General features: G+C 48.6%; 2 protein-coding genes across 2 annotated transcripts; both read right to left on the minus strand.

Annotated features, from left to right (window-relative positions):
* Positions 1-649: 649 nt before the first annotated feature.
* Positions 650-13,411, minus strand: LOC144110709 (uncharacterized). Its single transcript, XM_077643764.1, has 4 exons — positions 13,288-13,411; positions 11,845-12,194; positions 7,578-7,865; positions 650-824 (listed from the first exon to the last, which is right to left on the minus strand). The coding sequence occupies exons 2-4, from the start codon at positions 12,124-12,126 to the stop codon at positions 726-728; spliced, it is 669 nt and encodes a 222-aa protein (XP_077499890.1). The 5' UTR covers positions 12,127-12,194; positions 13,288-13,411; the 3' UTR covers positions 650-725.
* Positions 13,412-20,666: 7,255 nt separating this feature from the next.
* Positions 20,667-21,966, minus strand: LOC144109767 (uncharacterized; the record flags this gene model as incomplete). Its single annotated transcript, XM_077642564.1, has 2 exons — positions 20,667-20,858; positions 21,796-21,966. Coding segments are annotated over 2 exons (318 nt in total), but the record flags the coding sequence as incomplete, so codon positions are not given.
* Between the last annotated feature and the right edge of the window lie 2,746 nt (positions 21,967-24,712).

Raw genomic sequence — 24,712 nt, forward strand, 5'->3', positions numbered from 1 at the left:
ATATAGCCTTCATGGATTCAGAAAACATCTCTCAGTCGACACCTCAGCCGTCATGCAGGGATTCCGGACCAAGATTGCATCATAATCATCAGCCCGACAGTCCGCCGAGAGCAGGATAAAAACCTCTCCCACATTTCTCCAAATAACCTTGTCCGGTGCCAGCTGCGGCCATCCTATCCCGCAAACTTCTTAATTTCATCCGCCCACCTAACAAGGGTTTAGAAGAGCCATATGTACAAATGCTAGAAGATATCTATAGCGGCTGCACAGCCGCCACAGTCCTCCAAGAAGAAGGTAATAATATCTTAAAAAGGAAGGGAGCAAGGCCGGTACACACGACCTGGCGAGTGCTATTCGCCGCTTGTTTGCAAGATATACTCAGACAAGCAGTTTGAGAACAGACGAGGATAAGACTAAATGGAGATTTCCTTAACAATCTGATTTTCTGATGACATTGCCTAAGTAAGTGACTAATGGGAGGAATTGCAGCGCAAGATCACTAACCTTGAAAGGCAACGCAAAGCGGTGAGTATAAAATTTTGATACACCAGATTATAAAATTTATTAGCAACGGCAGGATAGCAGATACGTTTTCTAATGAGCGGTCACCACTAGCATGCCTGTGAAGGAAGCTATTAAAGAATGAAAAAAGCAGAAGAAAAACTTTTATTGGCGGTCCTAGCTTGGACGACTAGGGACCCTGGCGGGTGTCGTGCGTGTGGCCCTCACAGCGCGGGTTCGGCCTCCGCCCGGTCCTTGTCCGCCAAGCCGTCGCACTCGAACGTCAGGCCCTCCATCAGCAGCTCCGGGTCCAGTGACTCGTCCTGTGAGGCAACATCCAGCTTCCGCTTTCACTCGCGGGGCACAAGTCCTGGCGGACACTCCCTGGTGATGCATAATGGCGGTCATCATAGCGGGGGGTCACTAAGATTTGGCGGGCGGCTGGAGAGTCCTACATAGCAACCCTGTGCCCTCAAACACCATACAATTGAGAGGATCGAAACTTAAAAGTTCCAACTGAGGAGTGCTCGTGGGTCCAAAAGGCGCTGCATATAAGGAGCTGGGGAAGGGAAAACGTTTCCCGCATCTCTAGTAGGTGTCCCGAGGGGCGCTCACAAGTCTCCTCCGCTATGATTTGTAGTGGGGGCCATTGCCATCACCGGACTACAGGATCATCTCGCTCCTGTGGCTACGAAGCGATTCGACCTCCATCTTGTTGCGCGCCTCGGCTGCCTGCATAGGCACGCCATGCAATTCGCGACAAATGAATAAACTCTATACTACCGGACGTCTCCTGCGCACACGCAGTACTGCGCGTGCTCAAGAGACGCCCCCGCCCACTGTGGCAGTGGGCGGGGCCAGGTGGGGCCACTGGCTGTGTCCAGCCAGCGTTCGGGAATCTCGCTAGCACGTCTCAGCTATGCTAAATCTTTCTCGTGATGGACACGCCGCTTCACATATCCATCATTAGTAGCCGAGAAAGTAACGGCGCCTGCAAAGTACTCTCTCCGGAGGAAATGGTACAACTGTCATATAGCATGTCGCAAGTTAAGACTGCCGCTTTGAACTGCTGACCAATCAGGACGCTACGGTGAAGCTCCGTAGAGAGAACACTGCCTGGACTGCGTACACGCCGCGATGTCTCACTGGCTAGCTCGGCTAAATGAAATTTTCATTTCATTTCAGCTGCGCATGTGTGCGGTATTGATTCCGATCGCGTTCCGATCCTGACACTTCAGATTTCGCGTACAACCTTTTCTTTTTGTTGATACATCTTTTGACGGTCCTTGCGAACCATGTGCTTTTTTAGATGCGGTGATGGTGACTTTGGTCACGTACTTATCTTTTAGCAAAGTTAGTTTGTCACGAATACGAGGCCAGTTTTCATTGGCATCCCGCAAATTGAAAGAAAAAGACATCGGCAGAGAATAATGATAGTTCATTGAACAGCATATCAACATTTGCCCTTGCATAATCAAATATAGCTTTGTTTGAATTTTCTGGTTTATTCTTGACTACTGTGAAATGGAACTAATAAATCTTGTGATCACTGACACCATCTAGCACGTTTACAAATCTCTTGTCCGGTTGCGTTGTCAGCGCAAGATCTAAGAGTGAATCGCCGCGCGTAGGTGTGGAAACTGTTTGATGCAGATCGAAAAGTGATATATTATATCCAGAAAATTCTGACATTCACGCTTTCTTGTGCCATGAAGGGGGCTGCGTGTCTGTCAATCAATATGCGGATAATTGAAGTCACCGGCCGGGAATATTGGCGAGCGTGGAAATTTATTCTGCACGTAAGTTAGAGATTCATTAAGTTTTTCAGGGAATTTGTCGTGAGAATCAAGTGGACGATAGCAGACCCCAACGGCACAAGCTACGGACGATGATAGGCAACCCACAAAATTTGCAGACACAATCACGTATCAACAACATAGGCTTGCAGGCTTTTCCTTACGACGATCAACACCCCGCCACCGCGCGAGGTAATGCCATCTTTTCTAAATCATGAAAAATGGCTGGACAAGGGTAGTTCAGAATCAGCAGTATTGGGAGATAACCAGGTCTCGGTGTCCAACACAAGGTCGGCTGAGCATGCTTCGACATATGAACACACACTATCTTGTTTTGGAAAGAGGCTGCGGAAGTTTCACACTAAAATTGACAATGTTTAATATATGGATTTATTTTGTAGTCAGTGGTCCTGAGTGGTCGCGTCGGATTCAGGAGGAGTAGGGATTTCACAAGGGCCGCTTTTGGAAAAGCAGCCACTTCTTTAGAGTCGCCCTTTGGGAGCGCTGTCACTTCTTTAGTGGCAGAGTTGAATGATAACAGTGTATTATTGAGAAGGAGCTTATCAAAGAAGAGCTTGTTTTCACCAGGATTTCGAGTATTTCGGGCGAAGTCTCTGAGCTGTTTCCTAATAAATTGCATCCTGGGCGAAACACTCTCCTCTGTCCATACGGAAGCAGAGTCGAGATCTGTTAGTTTGGATGCATATTTGATAATGTTGGTTTTGTCTTTGAACTTCACAATTATTGGGCGGATGCCGTCCTGCCTTCGCTCTCCTATTCTGTGGGCACGGGAAAATAAGAAATAAGAAACCAAGAAAAGTTTAAGAAAGAAAGTAAGCTACACTTTCTGAAATGTGACGTGTTGGGGTTTTATATCCTTTCTCATTCAGAAGTCGTGGAGGCTGGTTCTCTAAGGTTTTCAGACCATATGTTGCTCGAAAGGTGTTGACTTCCCACACGTCCTTAAGGTGTTGACTTCCCACACGTAGTTTCTTAACAGTCCATGAAGGTTTACTTTGTTGCAGAAAAGATTTGTTGCGGTTTTCCTGTGTTGTTACCCAGATAGGTCTTGCATAACTAAGGCCAGAATGTGAATAGAGAGCAATAAACTAATAACATAACATGAGAGGGTAAGATTTCACGGTTGCGAAAAGAGAAACAAGTTATCTGTGATAACTAAGAAATAATGTGAGACACGTGATTGTCCCAGGAGGCCTTTTGATTAAACACAGCGCCCAGGGTTTTTAATTGTGCCACTATTTCCAACGCACATAATCTAAAACATACACGTTTTGTCAAGCGGTGATTTGCTTGTTCTTTGCACGGAAAATCACTGCTTTTGTTTTCCTAACATTAATTTGCAAATCCTTTTTATCTCTATTTGTCTACGTGCTTGAGCTTGCACTTTGCTTGTCAATAAATGATCGGCATATTCACCAGCCGGAACGATGCTCGTATCGCCTTCTTATATAATAAATTTTGCGAATGGACATACATAGACTTCATTAGGACAAAGATAAAGAGGAACAGTCCGAGTATAAGCGGACAGGGAGAGTCTGTGATAAAACTCCATTTACAGTAACTTCCTGTCGGCAAATTTCTAGATAAGATTTGACAAGTGACTCTGCGTGCCTGTGGAAGCTGTAGTGTTCAGGCTTCTGGAGAAATAATTCATGAGTTATCCCAGCAGGCAACGTACCTCCCTATGTGCGCCCAGAAAGGATGGAATGTCCCAGTCCCAGTACAACATTTATCGAACATTTCCAGACCGTAGAGACAGGACATAGAAACACAAGAAAAAGGGCTGTGCTCCCACTAAGGGTCTAGAAACGTTTTTTTTTTCGACAGTGTTAAGCAGAAATAAAAGCGAATCATAGCATTTTAGTCCCAGAAAGATAACCGCGGGGAGAACGTTTCGGGACCAATGCTTTCCAACAAAAAATAAAAATCGACTCCTCGCTCTTTTCTCTCCCTCGCGCCATAAGGTGCGGGGAGAGAAGGTTCTGCTCTTGCAATCGCCGTCTTGAGAGATCAAACAGTTTCGCTCGAACCGCCGAAGGAAGCAGTTAACCCCGCATCTCTCTCGGCGCATGCGTTTCTCGTGCATGTGGGCCGCCGGCTTCATGCTGCAGGCAGGCGACGGCGTTTCATCGTGCCGCCGGAAGCAGCGGTCACCAACGTGCCAGTCTTCTATAGTGCTTCCAACTTCAGCACGGTGCGGCGGTCCCTGCAGGCATCTCCAACTACCAGCAGTCCTCGTTGCGCCACTGTCTAGCAGAGGCGCAGTAATGGCCTCCCGTCGCTCGACCGGCTTCCCCGCTGGACGGAAGCCATCTTGCGCACACGTATTCGCGCAGCCCCTAGCGCGCGGCAGCTCTTGCTCTCATCATTGGGCTGTCGTGGACTTCGTAGCTACGGATTCACGGCAGCTTTCCCGCGCCCCTCGGCTTGCCCACATAATTCCCTTTGGAACTGATGCAGCGGCCGCGCATGGCTAGCCCTTTTGCGCAGCTTCACAGCCCTACTTCATGATGCTGCTGTTCAAGGTGGCGTTCGCGGCGGCGGAGTTCAAGGCAATGGGCGACTCCTAGCACGCACTCTACATCCCTCAGCGCCTCCGACGACTGTGGCGTGTTGTTGGTGGCAGCGTGGCCGTCCACTGCAGTCATAGGCGGGAGAGATCTTCGGAAGCCCACCAGACTCTTGCTGCGAGTGCCCATGGATTAACCTGCTCTACCTACATTGCCGTCCTGTCGCAGCGGTATAGTTTGTGCTGTGTTCGCGTCGCTACTGATTCCAACCCACCCACACCGGATTACTTGTGCCTTGATCCCCTTGATCTCGCCTCCCACGCCGTGTTTTACCCCACGCGCGGTCTGCTGTACCATGGGTGCGGCGCGCCAGGGTTCCTACCTCAAAACGTCACCCCTTCCCGTCTGGCTTCAAACAGTCTTATCTCCACACTTAGTCACAATAAAATCAAACGGGAGTGTAACAAGGATGTAACACGTATGTTTCAGCGTTCGCTGTGCTGCGAGAAGGAGCGCGCAGGACAGAAGGCTGCATTGAATTCGTAGTTGCAGCTGTTGCAGCTGTTGCAGCCTTTTATTTCATCCCTGGTTTTCCGTTGGCAACGTCGTCAAGGTATGCTGGTTTATGCTCATTTTTTTTATTTTCGCCAAGTAGAATTGAAATGATTTTTTTTTTCCTGTTTTGATAGCACATCGCTGAAGCTTACTCCGAGGCTCGTGCGGGAGGCAAAGCGCGAGGAACGTTTCAACCTACATAAAATCTGCGACCTGAAACCGTGCATCTGTAGCATACGCCCATCTCGTCTTTTCTTTTGGCACCCAGGTTGCTCTTTACATGCGTTTGCTTTTTCGTGTGCATATATGCTTTTGTAGCTCTTAGAATGTTTGCTTAATGGGCATCAAATTTCAGCCTGTATTATGTTTTTCTTGCTTCATTTTTTTTCAAATTTCTTAGAGCTAGAGAAAAAAAGGGGCCATTATTATATGCTACAGGTGCCGTAGGGCTACGTACATTGTGTGTTAAATGGTGCATACATGTGCGTCTGCTGTTTGTATTCATTTAAATGCAAACAGCACATATACTAAACTGAAATGACATCTGTATTGCGCTGCTATTTCCTGCTATATGGGCGGGATCGGGTGACTTTGTTGAATTCATATTTCCTTTGTGTGTAAAATTCTAGGACATTTCATGTAAACAGGTTAAGTCCAGCACGGCCGAGCCAGCATGCATTCACACGAGTGGACATATGTATTACACCACCTCTAATGTAAGCATGTGCCTGAAATTTGGCACGTATGTGCGCTTATATGCCTGAAGGCTGCATGAAAAAGGAGAAATAATTTCATTGCGCCAGAGCCGAGAAATCTAGCTTTAACGTTTTAGGGCTTTCCCTGGGACGCACATCTTCTTGGACACTGCTAGTTATGACGACGTTTTTTGGATGTGTTCGGGAAAAATGAGCACCTCCTGGAGAGATTCCAAATGTACCGATGGGCTATTTGTGGGAGATTTTGAGGAGGTTTTGTGTTTGTTGAGTATAGTGTTAACGCCTTCGTTCAATCATTGAATTAGCCTAAGAATGTCCTGTTTAATTCAAATTGATTTAGTGTCTATTCCTTCCGCTCTAACAGAGCGAGTTCAGTTTAAACGTGCTTTCTAAATCCGCACTGCGGTTTGGTAAATATCTGGTGCTTGGATTCAAATTCCAAAAAGGGCTTATGAACAGCTTTTTCTAATACATTTGAGAATATTAGAAGTACAGATATAGAGCGGTAATTGCCTAAATGATCCTTATCACCCTTCTTGAAGAGCACAGCCTGCATAGTGCGAGGAAAAAGAGCATTTTCATTTCAATAAATATGTTTATGATATGGGTGATATAGGATACAATGTCCAGAATGGATCTTATCGGCCATATCTGTAGGCCGTCTAGGTCTGATGAGGTGCTAGTGTTGAGATCTGCGAAAATGGTCATTATTTCAGCCTCATTCACAGCAGTAAGCTATATTCTTTAGTCTACCAGTCGGGCATATTTCAAGTCCCTATCCGAATCTGTGTCGCAACAAACACTGAATGAATATTTATTAAACGCGTCCAGTAAATTTTGTCAGACACCTGCGTCCCATTTATTTCCACTGACACGATTCGTCTAGGATTACCATCGTTTGGTATTAGGTTGTGAAATATTCATTTGTTAAATATTGTTTCCTAGCTTTCATAAGTTCCATGTTCATCCCGTTAAAATAAGTTATTGAAGATATTTAAACCGCCAATTTACCTTGTCTCGCTTATGGTAGGCGTTATTCGTGTTGTCTACCTTAAGCAGTAGTAATTTTATTGTGTATAAGTGTCTTTATGGGAAAACAAGCTTTGTAAATTGGTTTCAGAAAATCAAGAATATCCTCATAAGCCTGGTTCCCGTCCCGTTCAGAAAGAAAATCGTCGCAGCCAGCTTCAGGTGCTGGCTGCCTAAAAGACAGAAGGCCTTCTTCAATGATTTCTTGATAAGATATTGATTCTTCGTTCCTATTTTTGAGGTTTACACCAAAACAGGAATATCGGCAGATGGTTGCTGATATCTGATATTACTCCGAATTTAGATGAATTCTTGGCAACATTCGTTGTGGATAGACCTATAATTGACGATGATCTAGCTGTCTACCTGTCTACCTAAAGGTAGACCCTGCACTATTTCGGCAGTGTGCTTCCTTGCATAAAGTATTATTTACAGGTGGAGGTACACACCGGCTCTTGAGTGGCGGCGGCGGCCGAGACGCCCCTCTCCGAGGCTGCGCTGTGAGGCCGCGACGAGCCCTTGGCCATCTCTTCGTACAGTCCGTCGGGCCACGATGAGGTGATGCAGTCGGTTCGAGACGGCCGGGTGGTTGGTGGCCTGGCAACGATGGGTTTTAGCTTGAACGCGTCCACCTCGAAGTCCAGCTTATTTGCGATTACACGCCGCTTGCAGTCGTTGAATGATGCAGATCGCCACTGGCGGCCCGGGTACGGCTCGTGCATGACTACCGACAAACCCTGCGCAGAGGTGCCGCCAGCGTGTGAGGTCTGAAGGCGCTTTTTCTCACCCCACAGTGCGCTACTCTAGCTCACTGAACGAAGACACATGGGAACGCTTCAGTGCTACGCAACACGAGGATTCGAGCCACGATATAAATGCAGTGACAAGGGCTAGAGGACCACATTCTTCTCATAGATCTTACGGGGGACAAGGTTTCGCACTGAACCACACATCACCAACAAGTGGGGCAGGAACAAGCAACACCCCGATGCAACCCGACGCCCCATACTCGGTGATAACCCACAGACCGTCAGCATGAGACACTTCCTCTGGCGGTTCTCGGCCACTGAAGACACAAGAGGCCGTTACATACAAGATGACGCAGTCACCATCTACCACGGCGGGACCAACGTCAAGACCGACAGCAGAGCCGAATTTACCGCCCAATAAAAAGAGACATCCTCGAATTGGTGTGACATATTTGATGTTTCCTGGTCTGCTGTGTGGCCACGTTGAAAAAAAAATCTTGGAAGAGTCACTTAAGTTCCGCCCTAAGGGTACGACGCAAGGGTGTTAATGAGTTAAGGTCCATATATGCAGAATTCGTCACTCTATGCCTGAAATTCAAAAATCCCTGGGAGTCCTGACACCACGACTGGCGTAGTGGTGCAGCGGTTAAGCGATGAGCCATAGCCCTGAAATGGCAGGTGCGGCCACCAGTGTGCCTTGAGCGATTTAGGTTGCTCTTCCCGAGCTACCTTTCGTGACCGATCATTAATTTAACGGCCACCTCCCACGGTGCGCTGTTTCTTCACAATCCAGTGGACAGGTTCTGATGACGCCGCACGGTTACGTGACGTACCTAGGTGGCCCAGTTGCCTACTATGTTGCTGCTATGGTGATTTTTACTAGACTTCTCATTCGCGGTCGAAGGCGCCGACGACGACGGCGGATTTTCTGCGACACGAAACGCTGTCTTGTTAAAATGGGGTGCAGTATAGACACGCATTTAGTCCATTGTTTTGGAGGGAATCCCACTAGGTGAAATAGATTTCAATTAACAGAATAATCACTCCTTGTCATCCCTTTGAAACCAGCCGTACGGTTATAAGGAAAAGCCAATACAGCTTTTTTACCATTTTGGAGACGTAATAGCGCAGACGCATCGCGGTTTAAAGGACGCTGGGTGCGCAGGCGCAGTGGTAGGGGCACGCGTCCGCGTATGGCACCGGCCGGCCCTTAGACGACAGTTAGCCTGCCCTTGAGAGTATAATCCGATATCATTAGAGATCCCTCCCATACAAGTACTCCTTCCTTTGCACATCAGATCTCGGGGAGTCCTCACACCACTTACTGGCGCATTAGTGCAGTTATTAAGCGATGCTCCACTGCCTTTACAGGTGGCTGTTTAAATCGCAGCCACCATCGGGGATTACAAGACCCAGGTTGCTTCCCATCGCGGCAAGTTGGTCAGCTGCGTGCAGTGACGTGGACGCACGGACGCCGGCATTTCTCGTCAACGCGAGCTCTAATGCTACCGCATTTATAATAACCCGTTGTCCTTCCTCTGAAAGCTAGGGTCACAAAAGAAAACAAAAAACTATAGGGAAAGCTTCGGTCACCTTAAGAGCGGAATGCGATAGGATTAGATTTCACATTTGTCGCCACCACTTTTGCAAATTCTGCGCGCGTATACTTAAGTTTCTTTGCAACTGCCAGTCCATCATCAACTTTATTCGGACTCCTAGCTGCAGCAGGAGATACCATATGGTTTGGCGGTGCTGACATTGGCATATCACATTTTTGCCTGATTTTTTATTTTGATTCTCTAGCTAAGTTGCTCACAACCCCGTGGTCATGTGATTACGTCACAAATGTCATGTGACCTCTCTCGACCAGACATTAATTGCCTCCTTCCACGGCAGGTTCTGATTAACGTTGTAAGGTCACTCAAACTCTTTCGACCAATCAGTGTGGTCCTCAAAGATGGTTGTGTTGATGTGAAAATGTCACGTGGCGTTTCTCAACAAATCAGCGACTTCGTGACACCAGACATCGGCGGGGTTTTGGCGTGATTACAACTCTAATGCTATCGTATTAATGGAGAACTCTAGGTGCACACGCGCGGGGGTAGAGGCGCGGACGGGCGGGGTCACCGTGCGTGCGCAGTTGGAGTTCGGTAAAGCGGCATCCGTCTGCGCTGCTGCGTCCTCGCGATGCTAAAACTTTCTAACAGTTCTCATTTCTGGCCTTATGGCTGCACTCAAGTTGACGCTGAGGAGTAATAATTCCCTTCATCATCGCCATCAGCCTGACTACGCCCACTGCAGGACAAAGGTCTCTACCATGTCTGTCCAATTAACCCTGTCCTCTGCCAGCTGCGGCCACCGTATCCCCGCAAACTTCTTAATCTCTACCGCCCGCCTAACTTTCTGCCGCCCATGCTGCGCTTGCCTTTATTCGAATCCACTCCGCCACATTAACGCATGTATGACACTTCCTTTTGAAGCGGAATGCTTCACTACGCTAGTAAACACCGCGCTTCGCGCGAGCCGGCGTATGTCGGAGAACGAGTGACGTCGCGCACGGCGCAGGTGGCTGCCGCCGACTCCGTTGCCTTTTCTCTCTCTCAAGCTCCCTAGTCACACCGAGCCACAGGTGTTCCGCCACTGCGCAGCGCCGCGCCTTTCCTCAAAATGCAACTTTCAGTTCTCAGTTTCCTCTTTCTTCTTTCCCTCCCTCCTCTATCCCTTCCTTTATGGCACGGTTCGGTTGTCCACCGAGATATGCGAGAGGGTTATTGTGCCATTTCCTTTCCTCAAAAACCAAACAAAACAAGGGAGCCGACGGCTATCATAGAATTCATTTGCGTTGACAACTTTGCAAAGGCTGTTCATTTTCACGAAAGGAAAGGCGCACAACCGGCTCCGTGGATCAGCGGAGACCTCAATCTCGCTTTCATGTACATGGCGTTGGTGTCAAAAGCCTGCTTTGATTGCGCCCTCCCTGCCACCCTGGGAGGTCGCATGCATTTAATGGTTGATCGCGAGAGATTGATCACCAAATGAACGCTGCGGCCTAGGTATTGCTGCAGGGCTGCATGTTAGCCACAACGCTGTCAGCGTTAATTCAATCATTCCACATCTTTCTCTCACCCCGAATCAAAGCACGAATGAAGCGTCCACATATCCAGGGAGCCAGTTATGCGCCCTTCCTTTGCTCAAATCCATCGCCGTCTAGAACATTGTCAACGCCAACGCCAATGAACACAGTGAACGCCGATATATTTCGCTTTGTATATCCTGGAATAGCTGAGCTAATCCACATTAATTTTTTGAGGCCCCGAGTCTACGTTTAGCCAGTGACCATATATGGTGACGCGGTACGGGGAACTTCGACATATCGAAATAATTTCACCGTCTTCCACCTCAGTGTGCTGTGCGATGTCAGTGCACGTTAAGATCCCCAGGTGGTCGAAATTATTCAGGAGCCCTCCACTGCGGCACCTATTTCTTCCTTTCTTCTTTCACTCCCTCCTTCATCCCTTCCCTTCCGGCGCGGTTCAGGTGTCCAACGATATGAGACAGATACTGCGCCATTTCCTTCCCCAAAAAACCAATTATTATTATTATTCCACCTCCTTTCTTTTTCCCTGAGTGCGATTCGTTGCGCTGAATCTTTGGTACCATATTGTCACCGAAAAACGATTGACGTATGCAGGGCTGGTTTACTCCTACGTGCGAGACGCTGCTGGGACGCGCAAGGCAGCAGGCAGTTCGAGAGATGAAGACGAGAAAACATCTAGCCCCGAGATGGCTCGAGGCTTGCCAACTGCCAGGTAATATAGTTTAGCCGCGAAACGGCGCCACTATAGGAGTTAGTAGTGCGATAATATATAGGCAGCGAGCCCATCCTCGGTGGCATTTTTTTTTGTTGCGACTGCGCGCCTCCTGGCATAAAGTATTATTTACAGTATTTACAGGTGGAGATACACACCGGCTGTTGAGTGGCGGCGGCGGCGGCCGAGACGCCCCACTCCGAGACTGCGCTGGGGGGTGGCGACGAGGCCTCGGCCAACTCGCCGTGCTGGCCGTTGGGAGACGAGGAGGTGGCGCAGTCGGATAGCCACGGCTGGGGTGTCGGGGGCCTGCCCACGACGGACTTCAAATTCCGCGGGTCCAGGTCGGGGTCCAAGTCGGTGGTGATTATACGCCGCTTACCATCGTCGAAACACACTGACCGCCTCTGGCGGCCCCGTTGGGGGTCGTGCGCGGCCATCGGCAACACTTGAGCAGAACAGCCGGCACCGCGTGAGGTCTGGAGGCGGTTTTTCTTGCCACCGTGCGCTGCAATAGGCGGCAGTGCGCAGTAATATGTCAACATTTCAGCCTTAAGCAACACGAGGATTCCTGCCACCACGTATATGCAGTGACAACAGCTCGAAGACCAATTTCTTCCCATATAGAGCTTCCAGAGGTAAGGGTTTCGCACTGAACCGCGCATCACCGTCATGTGGAGAAGCAACAAGCAACAAACCGAAGCAACCAGTCGTCCCAGACATGCTAATAGCACAGACACTTTTGAGCTCTTTCCGTCTCGATCGTTTTTCGTTTTATGTGTGCGCAACTCGCTCTTAACAATAGCCATGCTCCAAATCTCCGAGCAAGAAGTTCGTGTTAACACAGAAACCGTCTGCATGAGACACTTCCTGTGGCGTTGATCTGCCACTGTAGACACAGGTCGCCGTTACATGCAGCATTAAGCAGTCACCATCTGCCAAGGCTCGACCATGGCAAGCACCGACAGCAGATCCTAACTTATGACCCTGTTGTACTGCGCCAATAAACGAAGACATCTCTAATTTATGTAAGTTTCGCGTGCACACTTCCATTTCCATGAAAAAGGCCTAGGCCGTCATATTCGAATAATATGCAAGATCCTTTGAGAAAGTAATCCGCGTGTACACCGATAGACTACTGATGTCCTCAAGAGGCGCGCAAGTGGCAGAAATGCATTCATAGCCGTCTCACGAAGCAATGTACATGAGACTGTTTGCTCCAGGGAGGACACATCACCCTAATAGAATCTTCCCGGAATGTGGCCACCTCTCTCGCAGGAATTCACGGTTATCATTCGAAACACGTCCACAGGCTTTAACGAAGATCTCACAACTCAGTTTGGCTGAACCTCGCAACAACATCTGGCAGCAGTCGGACAATAAGGCGTGCGTTATGCTTTATCATTCCCGTCGACCCTCACGCTACACAAGCTGGCCGCGCGAAGACTGAGTCAGGCGGTTCCAGAGACAATCCCTGGATGTCCTACTGTCAACGTCTACAGCAAGTCCCTCCCCTGGACCATAACGCCTCTGGCCTTTGGCGCCCAGCTACAGGAGTGCGGCACAAATGCTAGTCCTCCTAGCGATGCATTGCCACTCACGTCCTTCAGGCGTGTGTCGACCAGGTGAGCCAGGTGGACGAGTGTTCGGTTTCTGCCTTTGGCCGTGGAATGCTCTGGGCTGCTGCAGATGTCCAGCTGCCTCCTCGTGACAGCACCGCTGCTACTGGAGACTGGTGCGTGCTACGCGCCACGAGGAGCCAACAACAGCCAGGCTCGCGCCCGCTCGAGTGATGGTGATCGCTGGAGGATGCCACCGATAGCCAGGCCGCTGTTTGCCAGAATAGGAAGCGGGCCCTTATTTAACCCCTTTCGGTACTGGTGGCGTCGGTTGACACCAAAACACAAATTTTCTGCTCGCGCCTCTGTGACGATAGAAAAAGTTGTTGATATTTATTGGGATAACTCGCTCGTGACTCTTGTTGCGAGCGGCATCAGTGTTCTCAGATTTTTGCGCAGCTGTATGATCTATAGAAGAAGAAAAGGCAGAAGGGAAGGCGAGGATTACGAAGTCGAGGCTCTGAAACTATGCTCGTAGAACTTTAAAAGAATTAGCACATCAACCTACCAGTTGCAATTATGTAATCGTAGAGGAACTCACAAATAGAAACCAATGCAAATCCCCTGGCGTTCGCACCAAACGATAATAATACTGGCAAAGATAAAGGGAGCCCTAACCTGGAGAGAGGAACCTCCAGGTAAATCTTTCTCTGAAGTGCGAACTTTGGGCAGTAGAGGAGAAAACGGTCTACAGATTCAAATTTCCCACATGCGTCACATAGGTTCGTCGGTGTCAACCCACACCTGCATAGATATAAATTCAAACTTGAAATCCTGCACCACAACCGCGTCATTGTTACCTCACACAGCCTGGATTTACACGAACGGACGTTCCAATTATATGCTAAGTGCTGATAGTCAGTGGTATTTAGTAAGGGATCTCGTAACCTGGCTGATATATGTAGGAACCGCTGAAACCTGGAAATCGCCAGCAGGCTGAAATTCGGGACGGGATGTGTCACTGACCCGTCAAGAGCCGACCTTGCCAAGTAATCAGCCACCTCATTTGAATGAATACCTGCATGGCCAGGGACCCAGACAAAACGGACCACCTTCAAAGTGCATGGGACAAAAAATCGCAGGATACGGCTCAAAAACTCTTCTTGTGAAGTGTCAAGGAAGACTAACACTGACAAACAATCAGCGAGAATAATAACACGAGACACATGGCATGGAATTTTGTGAAGGGCCATTCCAAGAGCCAAAAATTCCGCAAAGAATATAGGAATATAATCTGGGATGCGGACAGAATAGCTCCATGCCAAATCGTGCGAAAAGATGCCAACTTCAGCTTTTTGGCAGTTGACGGAGGCATCGGTAGCAAGCACCGTATGATGGGGGTATTCCTCTATGTGATCCGAGAGAATACCGTTTAAAATGTTTGCGGGCATGTGTTTCGCATGAGATGGGAAGATGTGGTCGAAATGGAATTCCACTGCTGCCGGCGTGTCATCAACCCACTGCAAAGAACTGAGATCAACACCAATGTTGAAAGGTTCTGCGTTAACATAATTTGTGGCATTTGATACCGTGGCCAATGATGAGAAAAGAATAAGGCCGGCTGAGACAAAAAATAGGAGTACCGACATCAGTCACTGGGTCCATAGACCTGAGGAAAGTTCGCACCGTATTTGAAAACGGGAAGTTAGATCAGGGATACGGGCTTCCAGATAAAGCAGGGCGTTTGAAACTGATTTTGGGACACCAAGGCAGAGGCGGAGAGCGCGCCTTTCCAGTAAGATTAAGGGTTGAATCTTGTAGATTGCGCTACCAGAGAACAGAATGCAACCAAATTCAAGTATAGGTCTTACGTAGGCTTTGTATAGTAACAATAACGTGTCGCGGCGCATCCCAAACTTTTTATTGGCGATTCTTGTCAGCCGGCCTACAGCGCGTTCTCCTTTAAACGCATTGTTCTTTATATGAAGGCTCCAATCTAATGCTGGGTGATAAGTAACACCCTGATATTTTACGGATTCCACTTGTGGAATCTGGAGAGAGCGATGGACTAATGAAATGTGCAAAGGCCTGTCTGGAGGAAATACCAAAACTCCGCATTTGTCTACATTCAGGGATGAATTAATACCCTGCAACCATACTCCAAGAGCATCCAAATATCCCTGCAGAATGTGTTAAAGGGAGTAGATATCCCTGGCCGACACGAAAAAAGCTATATCATTTGCATACACAAAAACTGTTATATCAGGACGAATGGGGATTCCACTGACCAAAATATTAAAAAGCAGGGGGGATAGCACCGATCCTTGCGGCACACCTCTTGATTGATAATATGTATTTGAACATAGGGTTCCCTCGGCGCAGTAAAAGAATCTGTCCTTCAGAAATTCAGATATCCATGCATAAATGTAGGTTGGAGGATGTAACTGAGCAAGTCTGTTAAGTAAAATAGCATGCTCTACGCTGTCATAGGCCTTTGCTACATCAAGAGTGACCAAAGCTGAAACTTCTCTTCGGCGTAGTGAGAGCCGGATTCTGCTCTCTAGATCCACATGCGCGGACCATATAGAGCATCCACGACGAAAGCCAATCTGGGCTGAGCTGAGACCGTTGATGTCGTGAACATGTTTTGTGAGGCGACTGTGCACTATTCTATTAATTTGACTAAATTTGAAGTCAGCGCAATTGACCGAATATTATCTAAGACGTATCTTTTTCCTACATCTTTCATTGATAAAATAATTTTCGCCGTCTTCCAAATGCTTGGAATCCATGCGTTTTCCAGAGAAGCATTGACCATATCTAAGAGGGCGCATGTAAACTCCTGGGCTAAAATTTCAATCATACCAACCGTGACACCATCTGGTCCATATGGAGCTGCAGGATGCAACATTGCCAGGACTGAGAGGAGCTCTGATGCGTCAACCTCGGTATAATCCGAAGAGGGTGAAATTGTGCACAAAGGTACGTTTCTCTGCGTCTGGAAGCGTAACGCCAATCCCTGAGCAATACACTCCAGGCTCTCCTGAGCCTTTTGTGGGGATAACACTGTTGAACTAGTGAGAAGAGGGATGGCAGAACTCTTGTTACGTTCCATGAATCTATACAGGGCTTTCCGATAACGAGGATTTGAAAGATATGTGTTTAAATTTTGGTTGTACTCCTCCTTGGCTTTTGCAAGTGTTCTTTTGAAAGATGCAGAGAATTTGTAATTTAACCAATTAGCCGGACTCTGGTTGCAGGACAGCCTCTTTCAGGCCGCTTTTCTGCGACGATAGGCCTTCTCACATTCTTCTGTCCACCAAGGAGACGGCTGTTTATTAGAGGCTGCTGCGGGCACAGCGAATATTTCGTGGTCTATTGCATTTTGCAAAAATGAAACCGTCTGCTGAGCTCTGTCATCCCGGCTTGTATTAACTATAGAGGCAAGTGAGGCGGACATCAGATTTTTATAAATGTTGTGGTTGACAAATTTATGGGTTACACAACTAGTTTTAGGAGGAGATAACCGGATAGTGAAAGTTATAGGAAAGTGATCACTAGACGTACCCGAATCCTCTGTCGACCAATCAGTCACATCTAGCCTACCTGCTGATAATGTTAAGTGAATGGCTGAGCGAGCAACCCCTCGCATAAAGGTTATTTCTCTAGATTTGCAGCAGCGTACAGCATTTGCAGACAGCCACGACCAGAGAGGCTGGCCGCAGGAATCAGTACGACTTCCCCAAGCAAGCTGTTCGGGAATGAATGCCTTCACCGGCAGCGAGCTGAAAATTGTGCACTTAAGCAAGTCTGCAACACAAGCGATGTCCGAGGAGTTGCACACAATTCCTCGACGGCCAAATGGACGCACTTCAGAGATCTGCAGGTATTGGGCAGTCAATGATCTTAGCTCCTGTTGAATTAGTGTGGGGGTTTTCATTTTGATCGCACCCTCACCGATTGGGACGATAGCCACGGGAACCGCATCAATGTCATTTTTGTGGAAGGACTCAAGTGGCAGGCTTTCGGCTGGCAAGCTGGCAAACCAAGCTGCCGACCCTCCACCTGGGGAGGTCAACGACATCTCTCAGCAAAACGCACTCTCAGGTTCACATGAACTGCGTCTTAAACTATGCCTTGGCCAAAACCCCCCAACGTAGTACGGACTCACCAAGGATGAACAAGCCGGAACCACCAGAAGATGCAGAAAACAGCAGCGGCCAGCAAGAACACGTCAGCACGTCCGCTCCACCGTGTGTCTGTCTGTTATTTAACTGTCAATATTGTCCTGTTGTTTTTATTCATTGATTTTTTCAAAATTCACGATTGGTGCTACAATTTTCTCGTCATCTTCCATGGAAACTTCTTTGTTTATTCAACTACACCTTGGCCAATCCCCCCGCGTGGGTATGTGCCATATACCTGGGGTGAAGAAGAAGAAGAAGAAGAAGAAGAAGAAGAAGAAGAAGAAGAAGAAGAAGAAGAAGAAGAAGAAGAAGAAGAAGAAGAAGAAGAAGAAGAAGAAGAAGAAGAAGAAGAAGAAGAATCGCATGTCCAAAGATAGATTGATTCTATTCCGGATGACTCATACCTCTTGAATTCATTTTATTTTTCCAATTTTTTTTTATCTTGATTGAGTCTTCTGACGTTTCCTTCCCCGCGCAAATGCTTCATTGGCATTCTACTCTATACCTTGGCCAATCCCCCCCATGTGGGTATGTGCCATATTACTTGAGGAGAAGAAGAAGAAGAAGAAACTAGCTATGTAAGAGGAAGAAGAAGAAAAACTATGCTTGCCGCATGCATCCCCCAGTGTGGGTATGTGCCATCTTTTGATAGGCTAACAACAACAACAATAATCTACAATGCAACTAGTCGCCGCCTGGTTATGGCCAATCTCCCTTGTGGGTATGTGCCATGTTGCGAGGCAAACAACAACAATAAATTTCTTTTTCGCTAGCCTTTCCTTCTTTTGTACGGAGACTTTTAAATTTGGTACGTACGGCCTTCCGAAGCTCACAACCACCAGGACCACTGAGAGTGAAGTAACTAGAAGAAAAAGAATGGCTTCGAGCGCACTTTTCAAAAACTCTCAGACCCAGGTTTACCAATTTCCCTGCTGAGGAAAGTATAAAACAGCTGTATCTTATAGCGGTACTCGCCTGTGGGACAGAAGCGTATAGGCTTACGAAAAGGGTTAAACTTAAATTCAGAACAACGCAGCGAGCTATGGAAAGAAAAATTATAGGTGTAATGATGGGGGTAGTTAGGTGACAGGAAGAGGGCAGAATGGGTCAGGCAACAAACGCGGAGAGAAAGAAATGGGCTTGGGCAGGGTACGTAATGCAAAGGCAAGATAACCGCTGGTCCTTAAGGGTAACGGAGTGGATTCCAAGAGAAGACAAGCGTAGCAGTGGGGCGGCAGAAAGTCAGGCGGGCGGATGAGATTAGGAAGTTTGCGGGAATGATGTGGCCGCAGCTGACCCAGGACAACATTAACTGGCGAGCTATGGGAGAGGCCTTTGCCGTGCAGTGGGCGTAGAGGTTGCTCTGTGCCGCGTTATTGACATGTGGACTTTTCACACCCGCAGAGTTCAAAATGCGCTGATAGAGTATTTAATGCAAGAGCATTCGGAGGGTCATGAAGGTGAAAACTGCCCGGCGTTGGTAGTGTCTGTGTGAAGCCTGCACCTGCCAACCATGCCAGGTGGTGTTTAGAGGATATTTCCCTCTCTCCACCTGCCACTTGCCTACCGTTCCAGCAGAGAGCAGTTAGACACCAGACTAATAATAATTTGGAAAAAATTAAAATGACTTAGAAGAAAATTACTCGGACTGCAGGAGGCGTATATAGCTACAGCTGTCAAAGGACGCAAGCACAGACTGAAACAAGCCGTGCCTTTACATGTCGAAACCATTCGACCGTGTCCCTCATAAAGAACTTAGTAGGCCGTTCGACCCTGGCATAAACAGAAATATCGTGTGGTCGCTAAGGGTTTACCTAACTTAACAGAACTCAGTTCGTGGAAGCAAATGGCGCGAAATAAGACGCTATTGGTTTACCTTCAGGAGTCCCTCAGGGGTCTGCGCTGGGTCCCATGTTATTTTTATGCTACGTCAATCACATCGCAGTTTCTATTCCGCACCACGTTACAGTCCGGATTTTTGCAGATGATTGTTTAATTTACTCCGCTATTTCAAACCAAGAATACCACATCACGCTAAATTCGACATTGAGCGCTATTAATAAATGGTGCACAGCATCCAAACTGAAACTAAATTATGGAAAACTTCATATATTGCAATTACGAATATAACCAAAAACATATTTTTCTTTGATTGAAACAGACAAGCGCTAATATAACACGCGTAAATTTTTTTCATATATTTAGGCGTCAACATATCGTCAAGTCTAAACTGGCATACATGCATCAATCACATACGCTCTAAACCCGAAACGACGCTGTGCTTCCTGGGAGGAAAAACTGAAGCTTGCTTCCAAAAAGCAAAACTATCTATCTCGCTTTGGTACGAGCGACATCGGAATATGGCACACTCATATCGGATTCGCATCAGACAAACGAAATGGAGAGTATTGAAAAAGTTTAGAGAAGGGCACTAGGTTCATTCTGTCAAAATAGAGATTTACAAACTGTCAGCTAAACTTACTTCAACTTTCCAAAGGAAGGAATGGCGCCGGGCTAAAATTGTTTTATCTATTGTACAATTATCACTTTAAGCACGAGCCTCTGCTTGAAAAACGGGGTCCTCTCTAGCTGTGAGGCCTTCTCACAAACATCGGGTTACACCCATGACGGCCTGGATCAACTCGTTTAAATATTCCTTCTACCCCAGAACAATAGCTGAATGTATTCCTTGCCTCAGAATCTTTTACAAATAGGCAATCTACTCCAATTTGAAACTTTGTCCCATTACTTAAGCCTATAGAAATCCTTCGCATATTGTCATTCCATCATGCCCTCTACCTGCGGTTTCGATTCTCGGCGGTCTCAAACCGAACATATTGTTGCAGATATTGGTCCCATTTGATGCACTTGTGGCTGTGTCTGTGTCGTGATATTTGCTAGTTTCGAGTTGATTGATATGTATGTATAAATTTTATACTCGATGCTGGATTTTTATGGCGCATGGGCATCAGCGGCCAAAGAGCGCCATGGCGCAAGATAATTTCGTTTCCTCGAGCTGGACACAAGCAGCACATGTAATCGGCCCAATATTGGAAACATATTGAAAAAGGCCGGTCCAACAAAGGAGAGTGAAACCATCCAATTCCAATATTGGGGCGATAACATGTGTTGCTTGGGGATTGAGAGACCCATTTCCCAAGCATTTTATACTTGCTGGTGTGTGCTCTTGTTGATATATATCATCATCCCTCCTGTAACAGCATTACGCCCGAGAGCATTAATAACTAGATAACTTTAATTGGCAGTCTTCCTTCGGACTCAGGGACCCCCGCAGGTGTCGTCTGTGTGGCCCTCTCCGCGCTCGCGCCGCAGCGCTGGTTCGGCCGACACCCGGTCGTTGTCCACCAGGCCGTCGCACTCGAGCGTCAGGCGCACCATCAGCAGCTCCGGGTCCAGGGACTTCTCCTGTGCGGCAAAAACCAGCTTCCACTTTCACCTGCGCGGCAGCGGCCATGGTGGAAATGCCCTGACGATGGACAATGGCGGCCACCATAGGGTCGACGCATAGACCCTATTCTCTGAGATTTGGCGGGCCCCACGAGGCTCCTCGTAGCAACCCTGTGCCCCCCAACCACCACACTTTTGCGACGTTCGAAACTGACGCTTCGAAACGAACAGAGAGGTGCCCGTTGGCCAAAAAGACGCTGCACGAATGGAGGTGGGGAGGAGACACCGCATCCCGCTTCTCTAAAACGTACGCCGATCGAGACCCCTCCGCCACACTTTGGGCTGGGGGTCACTGGCATCAGCGAACAACAGGACTGTCTGGCTTGTGTGGCCACGACGCGATGCTACCACCATCTTGGTGCGCGCCATGTTTACCTGCTTAGGCGCTCTGTGCAAGTGACGTCACATGAATAAGCTCTATACCCAACTAACGGACGTCTCCTGCGCACGCGCAGTGAGAGTGGGCAGGGCCCGTCGGGGCCAATACGCGTGCGCAGCCAGTGTCCGTTAAGACTAGTACCCGTCTATGCTGCTACGTCTCCACGATACTATAAAGTTTCTAACTGCTCTCATTTGTGGCCGTATGGCTGCACTCAAATGAAGAGTAATTTCTTTAATCACCAAATTAACACGTGTACTATACACTTCTTTGGAAGCCCCGCGTCTACCATTAGACAATGACCACGTAATGGTGACGCGATACAGGGAACTTCCTCCACATATCGAGATAATTTCCCTGGCTTCCACCTCCTTTCTTTTTTCTCTGAGCGCGATTCGTTGCGCTGAGTCTTTGATACCTTAGGCAGCCAGCCCGTCGGCGGTGGCATTTTTTTTTATTTTATTGCGACAGCGTGCCTGCTTGCATAAAGTATTATTTACAGATAGAGATACACACCGGCTGTTGGGCGGCGGCCAATACGCCCGCCTCCGAGGCTGCTCTGGAGGGCCGCGACGAGCCCTCGCCCAACTCTTCGAACTGGCCGTCCGGCGACGATGAGGTGGTGCATTCGGTTAGCGGCGGCCTGCCCACGATGGACTTCAGCTTCAGCGGATCCACGTCGGGGTCAGTGGCGATGACACTGCGCTTGCCGTCGTCGAACGATACCGACCGCAACTGGCGGCCACGGTAGGGCATTGCGAAAGTACCTGCACGTACACCGAGGGACAGCAGATGTACTCAAAAGGCGCACAGACGGCAGCCTTGTATAAATGCGAAAGCATTTCTTGTCTCATGAGTGGCGCCACCGGAAGCTGTGTACAGGCGTTGTGGACGGAAGTTGTGGACAGACAGTTTCCACGCGAACAGAATAAAAATAATGAAGCCTAGTGAATGCACAGATGTCCCAGAAACGTATCGTCGAAATAGGTACTGATGCTTACATGAGTAATTATGAGCATCTAAATTAGAGGGATGCGTTTCCGGGAAACTTCCTCCATGCTTGGAGTGCAGTCGTAGCGCTGGCCCAGCAGATGGCGCGCGCGTAGGCGGGCACGCGAGATGACGGAGACCAGATGGCGTACGTGCATGAGGGAGGAAGGACGCGCAGTAAAAGAAATGCTTTCGCGTTGCTGCACCTAAGCAGTCTTAAGTGCACCCCTCTAATTTTTTCATAGCCGTCTCATATGAGGTTGCTTGGGCCACGGGGCACACATCATCCTAACTGCCTTCCCCAGACAACCCACTAGAATCTTCCAGGAATGCCGCCTCCACCCTCGCAGGAATTCACAGCTGGCATCAGAACACATCCACTGGCTTTGACGGCGATCCTGCAGACCAGCTTCACTGCACCGCGCATCGATGGCAATGCGTCGCTCTTTTCCACCTCAGTCGGCCCTCACACTGCACAAGCTGGCCGCGCAAAGCGTGAATCGACCGGTTCCAGAGGGAATCCCTTCCCGCGATTGTACCGCGTCTGGCCTTCGGCGCCCAGCTGCTGGAATGCGTCACGGCTGATGGACTGCCAAGCGGTGCATCGCCACTCACGTCCTACAGCCGTGTGTCGACCAGGTAAGCCGTGTGGACGGGTATTGGGGGTCTGCGTTTGGCTGTGATATGCTCGGGGCTGCTGCCCATCGCCACCGGCCTCCCCGTGACCGGATTTTAAAGAGCGAAAAAGACAGGATGCAAACACTTTTATTGGCAGTCGTAATTTGGACGACTCTCATGGGTGTCGTCCGTGTGGCCCTATCCGCGCTCGCGGACACTCCCTGGCGATGCAGAATGGCGGCCATCACAGCCGGGGAGTATAGACCCGATTCGCTGTCAGATTTGGAGGGAGGCAGGTGAGTCCTGCGTAGCAACCCTGTGCCCTCAACCACCATACAGTTGCGAGGATCGAAACTTAACGTTCCAACTGAGGAGTGCTCGTGGCCCCAAAAACCGCTGCACAAAGGGAGGTGGGGAGGGGGAAAACGTATCCCGCTTCTCTGAAAGGTACGCCGAAGGGCGCTGAAAAGTCTCCACCACGCTTTGTAGTGGCGGTCATTGCCATCACCGGATCTCGCTCATGTAGTCACGACGCAATACTACCACCATCTTGTTGCGCGCCTTGGCTGCCTGCTAGGCACGCCATGAGATTGCTGTCGCATGAATAAGCTCAATACCGGACTACCGGACGACTTTTGCGCACGCGCAATGGCAGTGGGCGGGGCCAGGTGGGGCAACTGTTTGTGCGCATCCAGTGTCCGGTAATCTCGTATACGTAGCACGTCTCAGCTGCGCTAAATCTCTGTTGATGGACACGGCGCTCCAGGTATCCATCATTAGTAGCAGAGTCTGCAACAGCACCTGTGCGCCTATCACCGCATGTCGCGGTCTGAAACTAACGCTTTGTACTGCCTGCGAATCGGGACTCAATCCAGGCCGTCCTCAGAGTGAACGCTGCAAAGAGTGCGTGTCCGGATGGTCACGGGAGCCGTGTGCGCAGGCGCATATTCATGTTTTTGAAAACACCTATCGAGTATCGTACGCAGCAAAGGTGGCCACGAAAGCGCATACACTACCCTTGACATACAGGGGACCTTTGAAGAATAGCAAGATGAAGAAGAGAATCAGGAACGAGCTTAAAGGGGCGAGGGGAGGTGACGATCTCCTTCCCTGAGAGAAAATTTTCATATAAAAAAACCACATACGCCCAAGTTTTGAAGTTTATTCTTCTTCCAACACAAATAGAGGAAGACCAGGCAAAGGGCCAATTGGCCTGACGAGGTCCCGGCATCCTGGCAGCGGTGTAAAACAGATGTAAAAATTTTAAAGAGGATGATGACTTCATTTACACAAAAGCAAGAGAATAAGCACTGCAATATAAGCATTGAGAACAGAACACAACACACGCAAAACTACAATGAAGTGATGGCAGCATTTGCATAAAGCTAATTAAATTAATGTTCAATATATGCAGTGTATAGATAGAACCGCACGACCTCACTTCTGGTGCTTTCTTCGAGAGTTGCCAACAGCTCCACCCCCAGGAAAAAAAAAATGTCAATCGATTTTGTTAATTAGGTCAAATGCGGACATGCGCGCTCGCATGACGTCAATTCTCGGTTGGACATACTACCTAATATGCAGAACCAGGCTACCGCCTAATTATCACCCCAACTTCTTCCGTTTAGCTGCTGTGCAAGCACCATTCGAACCACGCTCTCCTCCTAACCGCTGCTGCTCATTCCGCCTGGATCGGTGCGCTTAGGGGCGGTGCCACTTAATTAGCGCCCAGGTTCTCGCCTGGTTACCACAGGCTACGCCTTGGCAAAAAAACCACCCGGTGAGCAGGTGAGAAGTGGCAGAGGGCAGGTGCTATGGCAGGTGT

This window comes from Amblyomma americanum, chromosome 11 (genome assembly GCF_052857255.1).
Source record: "Amblyomma americanum isolate KBUSLIRL-KWMA chromosome 11, ASM5285725v1, whole genome shotgun sequence".
Taxonomy (NCBI): domain Eukaryota; kingdom Metazoa; phylum Arthropoda; class Arachnida; order Ixodida; family Ixodidae; genus Amblyomma; species Amblyomma americanum.

Coding starts and splice junctions, on each gene's coding strand:
- LOC144110709 (XM_077643764.1), bottom strand. CDS start 12,126: ATGGCCGCGCACGACCCCCAACGGGGCCGCCAGAGGCGGTCAGTGTGT. Junction 7,866..11,844: donor CCGCCGCCACTCAACAGCCG/GTGTGTATCTCC, acceptor ACCTCTGCGCAG/GGTTTGTCGGTAGTCATGCA. Junction 825..7,577: donor CCGCCGCCACTCAAGAGCCG/GTGTGTACCTCC, acceptor GTTGCCTCACAG/GACGAGTCACTGGACCCGGA.